General features: G+C 43.9%; 2 protein-coding genes across 5 annotated transcripts in view; one reads left to right on the top strand and one right to left on the bottom strand.

The window, feature by feature from the left end:
- Positions 1–734: 734 nt before the first annotated feature.
- On the bottom strand, positions 735–10040 carry LOC142659652 (uncharacterized). 3 transcript variants are annotated; one of them, XM_075836014.1, is made up of 7 exons: positions 9817–10040; positions 6377–6477; positions 5244–5303; positions 3566–3707; positions 3231–3338; positions 2844–2933; positions 735–2555 (listed from the first exon to the last, which is right to left on the bottom strand). In XM_075836014.1, exons 2-7 carry the CDS (start codon positions 6458–6460, stop codon positions 1828–1830), a joined length of 1212 nt encoding a protein of 403 aa, XP_075692129.1. In that variant the 5' UTR covers positions 6461–6477; positions 9817–10040; the 3' UTR covers positions 735–1827. The 3 variants fall into 3 exon arrangements, with proteins under 3 accessions (XP_075692129.1, XP_075692128.1, XP_075692130.1); XM_075836013.1 differs by lacking the exon at positions 9817–10040 and adding an exon at positions 9665–9749; XM_075836015.1 differs by lacking the exon at positions 9817–10040 and adding an exon at positions 9665–9749 and having other exon boundaries at positions 735–2552.
- LOC142659650 (uncharacterized) overlaps positions 9872–10153 on the top strand; it is a 26482-nt gene continuing 26200 nt past the window's right edge. Inside the window, exon 1 of one of the 2 annotated variants that reach the window (XM_075836008.1) lies at positions 9872–9973. The gene's annotated coding sequence lies outside the window, so the exon portion shown is untranslated. The remainder of the gene's footprint in view (positions 9974–10153) is intronic. The other variant, XM_075836010.1, reaches the window with a different exon arrangement.

Below are 10153 nucleotides of genomic sequence, written 5' to 3'. Positions count from 1 at the left end.
CTATTGCAGCAGATAGGCGCTGCAATGTAGATTACAGTAACGTTTTTATTTTTAAAAAACGAGCATTTTTGGCCAAGTTATGACCATTTTTGTAGTTATGCAAATGAGGCTTGCAAAAGTCCAAGTGGGTGTGTTTAAAAGTAAAAGTCCAAGTGGGTGTGTATTATGTGTGTACATCGGGGCGTTTTTAATACTTTCACTAGCTGGGCGCTCTGAAGAGAAGTAACATCCTCTTCTCTTCAGAACGCCCAGCTTCTGACAGTGCAGATCTGTGACGTCACTCACAGGTCCTGCATCGTGGCGGCCACATCGGCAGCAGAGGCTACAGTTGATTCTGCAGCAGCATCAGCGTTTGCAGGTAAGATCGACTTACCTGCAAACGCTGATGCTGCTGCAGAATCAACTGTAGCCTCTGGTGCCGTCACGATGCAGGACCTGTGAGTGACGTCACAGATCTGCACTGTCAGAAGCTGGGCGTTCTGATGAGAAGAGGATGTTACTTCTCTTCAGAGCGCCCAGCTAGTGAAAGTATTAAAAACGCCCCGATGTACACACATAATACACGCCCACTTGGACTTTTACTTTTAAACACACCCACTTGGACTTTTGCAAGCCTCATTTGCATAACTACAAAAATGGTCATAACTTGGCCAAAAATGCTCGTTTTTTAAAAATAAAAACGTTACTGTAATCTACATTGCAGCGCCTATCTGCTGCAATAGCAGATAGGGGTTGCAAAATCTGGTGACAGAGCCTCTTTAAACTAATTTAACATACGGTTTGTGCCAAAACGTACCTTACATGTAGGTTAAAAAAAACAAACAAGTATAATGCAAGCACCTAATGCCTAAAGGTTCAACTTAGACATGACATGTATGGCATACCCATAGGATATTCCATAAATGTCTGATAGACGCGGGTTCCAGCTCTGGAACACGCACCTACATTGAGAGCGGTTATCACCTGACCCAATTTCACCCAGTGCGGCATCCGCAAGCTGCCGATTCCAGGCGGTGATCAGTGGAGAGGGCACCGCCCATGTACGGCTCTCTTCATTCTGTTCAATGGGAGTTACGGAAGCAGCCGAGCAGTCCTCGCAGCAGCCGAACCAGGTGAAACGGGGGGGTCGAGTGATCCCTGCTCTCGATATAGCTGTGGGTCACAGAGCTTGGACCCACATCTATTAGACATTTATGGCATATTCTGTGAATACTCCATAAATGTCTAAGTTGGGAATCCCCCAAAATAAACATAACTTCCCTGGCTCCTAAGATTGTCCAGGGATCTTCAAGCTTGGATTGTAGACCGAAGTAATTCCATCTACTTGCGGCATACATTAGCCTCCACGTACCGATTTTGTTATATTGGCTTGGCTCTATTATTTTTTGTAAAGGACACATTCCTAAATCTTGTGTTATTGCTGCTTTGTACTGCAAACGGTTATCTCAGTGTATTTAAGCAATTGCACATGTGTAAGATGGAAAAGGTTACAATTACAATGTTAAAGTTGATCCAATCGACACATCTCTGGCTTCGCATTACTATTCGTGAAAACTCTGTAGCATTATTGAACGTAGCCAACATGGCCTCTGACTAAAGATCGCAGGACTTCTTCCACGGATGAAAAATCTTTGTCCATTCTTCTTAAATCACAATCAAACTGAATCAATTGCACTGACAGATTTATTCCATTGCCTGCATGGCAACAGCACAGACTGTGACGCAGCACGCGCGCCATATTTTTGATCATGCAGTCCCCTGCATGTGTAAAACAAGGGGTGGCCCCTGCTTAGCGATACTTCTGGCAGGCGTAGGGACGCTTCCACTTCATGTGTGTGTCCTTTGATGTCTGAGGAGATGGGACTTGTAATCAAACTGTTTGCCACACTGAATACACTTGTGAGGTTTTACCCCAGTGTGTTTCCTCTGATGCACTAGAAGGCGAGACCTGTAGTTAAAGTCCTTCCCACATTCTTCACATTTATGAGGCTTTTCGCCGTTGTGTGTTCTCTGATGGACAATTAGTCGAGATCTGTATTCGAACTCTCTCCCGCATTCATTGCATCTATGAGGCTTATCTACAGAATGCTTTTTCATATGCTCAGTCAGGGAAGGCTCCGAGATGAAACATCTCCCACATTCGCCACATATATAAGGAGTGGAGGATTCTTGGTGTAAAGTAACACATGACTTGTAAGAAAAGTCATTTTCAAACTCATCCAGCTGGTCCTCATTTATGGTTTCGTACTCTACGTAATCGTTTTTGGAATGCAAGTTTTGTTTTCGACGAGTTCTCCTCATGATTTGGACATTTTCCCAGGTTGCGCTATTCTCGGGGAGGAAATTCTCGTCCAGAGAGAACGGTTTATGTTTATCAGAGACGGAGTTAGAAAGAAGATTTACCATGTCATAGGAATCGTTGGAAAAATTATTAGTGAAGTCTTCTTTTTGGAACTCTTGAGACCCATAGGTTGTTTGTAAAGTTCCTTCTTCTTCTTCCAGACCGGCTGCTTGGGGAGATTCTTGTATTGTTCCCCTGACCACAGAATCATCTGCTAAAGGATTAAAACAAAGCTTTACAAAAGTATCTGTACAGGATGGAAAAATAATAATCATTCTTTTCTTATACGAATCTTGTTGGGGACGGCCATTTGTGGTTACTACTAAATGAGAGCTTGGCCAAACTAATCATGGTGTGGCCGTTTTTACGCCTCCAATCAGTTACGACCGCTCAAGACCAGTGAATTTATGTCTACATTTGCTAAAACATAAGCAAGTATTAAGAGGATATGGCACATCACGTGTATATGCGAATATATATCTGCTGCCAGGGCAGTGCTCACCGGTGACGTCAATGATTCTCTCTTCCTCTTCACTTTCCTTTAGAGTCTCATCCGGTTGTTCAACGCTCTGTATCTTGCCATTAACTTCACCTGGCAATAAGTCAGTTTAGTGTTGATCATGCCGGTTTCATAAAATGTATTTATTTTCTGCTCTCTCAGAGATATAGTGTATAACTGTATCAGCTCTAAGCATTGAGAGAACTTCATATTTATACATATACAGAACCTATCCTGTGGATAGGTTATCAGTATAAAAAACAGCCTGGAACCGGGACAACCTCTTCAAGCGGCATGGTCACAATCATATTCATACATAATTAAATTTTCCTTTTTTTCTGGGGAGATGCTTTGTCTATCGCAAAACAAATTAATTATCCGCCGACCTACCAATAAGAATCTCTGGAGAAAGTACTGGAGGCTCAACATCCTCTTCATTTGCGGCTTCTTCTTCTACATCCTTAATTGACGCACAGTCTAGATCATCTTCTGAAAGGTCTGCAAATAAAAGCAGAGACGAATAACGGTGAGTGATTCATATTTCTGGGACAAGTATTTTTTTTATTTAGAATCTACAAGAAGAATATCTGACGTCTCTGCCTATGGAGCCAATTTACATCATCATTTTTAAAGGGATCTGGAAACCCAACCTGTGACTCTCCAGCGGTTGTCAAACTACAACCACCAGGACGCCCTGACCGCTACATGCTTGAGTATTGAATCACCTGAGCTTGACGGCATCCTCACTGCACTGATCGACTGCTGATTTTTTACCATCACATCCTTATAAAGGTCCTTGTGTTCTTCAATATAGTCCCATTCCTCCATTGAGAAATAGATTGAGATGTCTCCACATTTTATTGGTACCTAGAACAGTAAAAAGACAAATAAAAACCTTAGAGGCAGTCAATGATATATGAAAGTCCATGTCTAGTCCACGTCCATGTCTTGTCTTGAGTAAATTAATTTCCACTGAACTGCACTTGTGCGCCATCGTTGAAAAGTTTGGTGGGGGTTTCAGGACACAGATCCCCACGGATTATAACCTCTAACCTATTTGTGACGTGTCAAGAGTTTATTTTAAGACATCCTGATTTAGAGGTGCCCTCTGGACCACCTCTTTTTAGAATAAAACTGCCTCGGCATCCGGCTTCACTCACCCCCAGCGATTGCGGTTATGAGGGAAGATTGGGTGGCCACATTTCTTCTGCAGTGAAAACCTAGTTTTACACGGCACCTATTTTAATAAATGAACTATCATGTAGTACATGGTTGTATTGAATCTACCAGCTCTCTCCTCCGGGCAACAACACTTTAAGGCTGGGTTCACACGACCTATTTTGAGGCGTAAACGAGGCGTTTTACGCCTCGATTTACGACTGAAAAGACGGCTTCAACGCGTCGGCAAACATCTGCCCATTGCTTTCAATGGGCTTTACGATGTACTGTGCAGACGACTTGTCATTTTACGCGTCGCTGTCAAAAGACGACGCATAAAATGACTGCCTCGGCAAAGAAGTGCAGGACACTTCTTGGGACGTAATTGGAGCCGTTTTTCATTGACTCCAATGAAGAACAGCTCCAAATTACGCCCATAATTGACGCCTTGCAAAACGCGAGTACGAGCAATTACGTCTGAAATGCAGGAGCTGTTTTCTCCTGAAAACAGCTCCGTAATTTCAGACGTAATGGTCGTTATCGTGTGCACACACCCTAAGAGTGAATCACATACTGACCAGTTAAGCCCTGTTCACATTATACTGCCTAGGTAGAACGTATACATTGGAAGGCTGCAATGTATCCCACTGTGCCATACATCACCCATACAGCACTCTCCTCCTCTCTATAACAACACTGCAAATATATTTCCTATGTCTTGTGCCCTTCCCATCCAGCCCAGTGTCACAGTAGAACACACACTGTCCGGGGTATAGAACAGCGGCGGTACTATCCTCCTTCACCACCGCGAGCCCTCAGCCCGACTCTGCACTGGTGTGGGGGAGAGGGGCTCCAGGCTGTGCCTCCTATAGAAGTCATCATCACAACATGTTATTTTCCCCTTCGTCCCTATCAAACATACATCTCTGATGGAATCCTGTGACGTATCCCACTGTCTAGGCTTACTGTTATATACATCGCCTATAGGGTCTTACTGCGCGGTATGATTATTTTTTTTCGGCTTTTTTTTTTTATACCGTTGAATGGAATAGCGCAGTTTTCTACGCTATCCCATAATTGTTTTTGCAATATACTGGCCCAACGGAGGCCAAAAGGATTCCCTGTTGGCCTCTGTCGGTTTAGAATGTATGGCGGTAACTTTCCCGACACACACGCTAAGCGTACTTCGCAAACTTATTGTAAACAGGGCCTTCGATATTACAATGAGTCACCAGCGAAGCTCACCTCTCCAGTCAGCAGGTTTGTGGTGCTGTGTGGGGAATTCTTCTTCATGACCACATATTCCTATAGAGAGAGAGATGCATTTGATGAATAAGACTACTTACCACCTACAGATAAACTATCAACCTATTTACATCTATAGTGCAATTTTGCGTTGACCAGAACCTTAGTCTGGGACATAAACCCACAGCTGAAAGCGGACAGAAATTGGACTTCTGATGCACAGCGTATGGTCTAGACAACAACCATCGCTCTACTGTCCATCTCTTCTATTATACCCAGGAAATGTCACTGCTCTCATCATTTTCCGAATAGTTAGACGTGTTCTAGAAGATTTATTGGTTGCTCAGAATACAGGTCAGAGGCGCTCCTATTAAAGGATTTCTCTTCCTATTTTGCTGCTACTCTAAATTTTCCACACAGAATTCTGCAGCGCTTACGCTATGTGGGAACCCAGCCTAATGCCTCATGCACACGACTGTTGTGCCACTCGGGTCGTTTTTGACGGCATCCGAGAGTCTTCACGGACCCATTCACTTTAGCGGAAGAACATGTCCCATCTTTCCTCTGATCACTGACGGGACTCGGACGGCACAGACGGTCGTGTGCATGAGGCGTAAGAGTAAATTCACACATGGTGGAACGCTGTGGATTTTTTTCTGGCAGATTTGCGGCAGGAAAACACAGCAGAATACAGTATATTACACAGATTACAATATATTTATAATAATCTCATCATTACCTGTGGTGTAGATTTCTATATCGCGGGCTATGCATGTATTTTTGTCTGATTTTTCTCATTACCTCTAATGGGGGGGGGGGGGGGGGTAAAGATCTGAAATTAAATCTGCAGGCAATGTACTTGCAGATCAGCAGCAAAATCCGGGTGTGGGTTTGTCTTGCGGATATCCCTGTGGATTTCTGCACAATCACCGCACCTATTCACGTGCCTCCTCATTGTGGGGAAGGGAGGACGCAGTGAGGAGAGACAGGAGGGTTTCTTGCGATAAGTGGGGGTCTTAGGGGTGGGTCTCCTAGCAATCACCCAAAAAACAAACCGTATCTTTAAACAGGATGCAAAAACGTGGTGTGAACCTAGCCTGAACCCCCATATGGATATCAGCACCTCCACTAACCTCCCCAGTCAGCAGGTAGACGATCCCCAGAGCGTGATTCAGAATCTTCTCAGTCAATTGCTTCTTGTTCATTGTGTCGATCATCACGACGACCCCACAGACTGAATAATAACACAAGTGACACGTGGCTCAGATGAAACAAAGCGGTTCTCCGGACATTTTTAATTGATTATCTATCTTTAGGATAGGTCATCAATATCAGATCCATGGGAGTTTTACTCCCGGGAACCCCCACCGATCAGGTGACTGGAGCGGCCGCGACGTTCATTGCTGCGGACTCTTCAGTGTTTACCAGGCACAACGCCGAACACATTGGTAGCGGCTGTGCCTGGGATTGCAGCTCAGTCTCATTCCATTGAATAGGACTGGAACTACAATCCCAGGCTCAGCCGCTCTGGATGTCTACAGCTCCGTGCCTGTAAACTGCGAAAAGGCTGCGGCAACAAACGCCACGGCCCAGTCAGTCAGCTAGTAGGCAAGGGTGCCGGGAGTCAGACTCCCACCGATCTGATATTGATGATCTATTCTAAGGGAAGGCCATCAATAACAAATCCCCGGACAACCCCTTTAACATTCAGCATAAATAATACAACTTATAGCAAAGTGAAATACACAGAAATGACTGCAGTTATTAGAGGGAGGTTACAGGGCTTAGCTATTTGTTCCTATAGGATTATCCTGATTTCCCATTAAAACACTTGGACACTTACTATGAGACTAAAGGATAATTCCCAACACAGAAATTGATTGCATATCGCTAGGATCAGACATTACTTACTGATCGGTGGAGATCCTGAGAATGAAGGGGCCACAGCGCTCTGGGGTCATCATCTGAGCAGGGGAAAAAAATGAAGGGGCCGCAGCGCTGTGGCCCCTTCAACCTCAGGATTGGTGATGTTCCCAGAGGTCGGACCCCCACCGATGAAAGTGATGGCTTGTCCCAGCAATACATCACCACTTTGTGAGGGAATAACCCTTAAAGAGGCTCTGTCACCAGATTATAAGTGCCCTATCTCCTACATAATCTGATCGGCGCTGTAATGTGGATTACAGCAGTGGTTTTTATTTTGAAAAACGATCATTTTTGAGCAAGTTATGAGCTAGTTTAGATTTATGCTAATTAGTTTCTTAAAGACCAACTGGGCGTGTTTTTACTTTTGACCAAGTGGGTGTTGTACAGAGGAGTGTATGAGGCTGACCAATCAGTGACCAGCTTCATACACTTCTCATTGTTCCAGCCCTGCTTCTTTCACTGCACAATCACACTGTGCTGTGGATCATGCTGGGCTGGAACAATGAGAAGTGTAGGACACTGATTAGTCACTGATTGGTCAGCCTCATACACTCCTCTGTACAACACCCAGTTGGTAAAAAGTAAAAACCAGTTGGTCTTTAAGAAACTCATTAGCATAAATCTAAACTAGCTCATAACTTGCTCAAAAATGATTGTTTTTCAAAATAAAAACCACTGTTATCTACATTACAGCGCCGATCAGACTATGTAGGAGATAGGACACTTATAATCTGGTGACAGCCTCTTTAAATCAAAGTAGCTGAGAGTGGATCTACACCTCGTCTGTAATGATTAGATATGACATCAGCGTCTGATCGGGGGAGGACAGTAAATGATTTCTAGAATGAAGGGGCTGGAGTATGACTGTGTTGCAATTTGCCACACATCACTAGGTCGGGGACAACGCCGTTTCCAGAAACAATTGCCCACATTTAGTATTCAATTTATCCCGGATTTTGGTGGAAATTGCACAGGTTTAAAAGTTGCATTTAAAATTGTGCAAAAATTTAGTAAAATTTGTCTCCTCACTCCAAAGAAAAGAAAACAGGTGAGGGTACGGTCAAGCTGTAAAATGTACTTCAGACTCATTCATCAAGGCCAAAAGTTAAAAAAGGTGCAAATTATTGGGGCAAATGTACGGCCGCTCATAGCAAGCGTAAAGAGAAATTCAGACACCAGATTTACTCAGAGTTTAGCACCTTTTAATAAATTAGGTGCAATTCTCACCAACTATCTTCTCTAATTGGCGCAAAACACGCCATTATTCATAAACGTGTGCCATGGAGTGTAGGGCCTTTTACCAAGAGATAGGCTTTCGTTCACACCTACATCACATATCTGTTTCTAGTGGACAGGACTTCAATTTCATACCGTGAAGGCCCCATGCAAACGACCGGATCCGTAGTTACGGATGGAATTGCGGACCCATTCATTTCTATTGGTCACAGACACCATTCCATATATTTACGGATGTGCGTCCGTGCCGTAGAACTGGTCCGCAAAATATAGAACACGTCCTATTCTTATCTGCAATTGCAGCACAGACTCGCCCATAGAAGTCAGATCTGTATTTGCCGACAGTAAAAAAACGTTACGGTCACGTGCATAAGATCTAAAGCAGAAAACATGAACTATGGGAACATATTCGAAGGGACAAGTGTTAGATGATTAGTGGAGTCCTATTGTGGAGATCCTCAAAGATCGCTACAATGGGGGACCCCCATCAATATATTCGCTGCGTGGAGGAGTCACATGGAGTGTGGGCCAAGCAGGCGAGATGCCAATCCCCATAGCACTATGGGGAGTACGGAAAAAGCCGGGTCACCCCCACCATTATAACCTATTTAATGCATAGAGCGGAGAACGGCTCATGGCATTTACCATCACAAAACTCCCGTTGAAATCAACAGGAAATAATTCTTTACATTTTAGCGTAAAACTTATGCAGCATACGGAAACTTGCGGAACGTCGTGTGCCCTCGTGAGAACAGCTACGTAATATGCCATCCATTGGCACACGTTACCCCTCAATGGGCCTCCATATAAAATCACAGGCACAGTATGGGCACATAGCAGTCTATGGGTGCTGTAATACAGATCCATATGGTCATATGTATGGGGAAAAAAAATCAAGTGTGAACAGATCCTAGTACGGTAAGAATGTAAGAATACCGCAAGTAAAAACATCACAAAAATATAAAACATTAATGAGTTATTAGCAAAAAGTAGTCATGAGGGAGTTTCACATTGTAAGACCACAACCCACTAGGACCATGTAGACAAGTCTAGACCTAGGTGCTGAGCTACCACCTCGTATGCCCTCTTACCCCACAGGTGACAGGGCATGCTGGTACCTGTAGTTCCACAGTAGTTCCTGGGGAGCTGGCTAACAGCATTGTAACTGCGCCGATACATTGCAACAGATCAACACCGATAAAGTGCAGTGACACCGCGCAGTGATAAACACACAACGTGGTAGAACAGATTATAAATACCTTGCAGGACTCACTCACGTTGTGTTTGGACTTGGAGGAAGTGAAGTTTTGGGGGAGGGATGTGCAAGGCAGGAGACAGTGGGACGATTTTTACCAAGTGCATTCTAGGATTTGTAGTTTTGGAGAACTTTAATTTTAGAGCGCTAACTTACAGTTAAACTACAATTCCCAGTTTGCAGTTCGAATTAGCAGCATGACTTGAGGCAGCCAATCAGGAAAGAGTAGCTCGAACTTTAGTCCGGTCCGGTGGCATCTTAGATGACTTGAAGAGGTGTCGCTAGAGGACTACAAAGCTGTAGAGTATATCTCGTATGTCCACTATAAGACTTTTTTTTTTGTCAGGCGTGTAGATCAAATGCATTCTCCTGTGTATAAAGCTATAGCTGCTAAACTTTAACTAATTGGAGGGAATTTATCAAAGCTAAAGGAAAAGATAGGTATGGCAGTTGCCCATAGCAGCCAATCAGAGCCGCCGAAAAAATGAAAGCC

The sequence above is a fragment of the Rhinoderma darwinii genome, chromosome 8 (assembly GCF_050947455.1).
Source record: "Rhinoderma darwinii isolate aRhiDar2 chromosome 8, aRhiDar2.hap1, whole genome shotgun sequence".
In the NCBI taxonomy this organism is placed as follows: Eukaryota; Metazoa; Chordata; class Amphibia; order Anura; family Rhinodermatidae; genus Rhinoderma; species Rhinoderma darwinii.
The sequence above is the reverse complement of the archived record's forward strand: the minus strand, read 5'-3'. Positions and strand labels throughout refer to the sequence as shown.

Coding starts and splice junctions, on each gene's coding strand:
- LOC142659652 (XM_075836014.1), bottom strand. CDS start 6,460: ATGATCGACACAATGAACAAGAAGCAATTGACTGAGAAGATTCTGAAT. Junction 3,339..3,565: donor GAGGATGCCGTCAAGCTCAG/GTGATTCAATAC, acceptor TTTTATTTGCAG/ACCTTTCAGAAGATGATCTA. Junction 2,934..3,230: donor TTCTCCAGAGATTCTTATTG/GTAGGTCGGCGG, acceptor ACTTATTGCCAG/GTGAAGTTAATGGCAAGATA.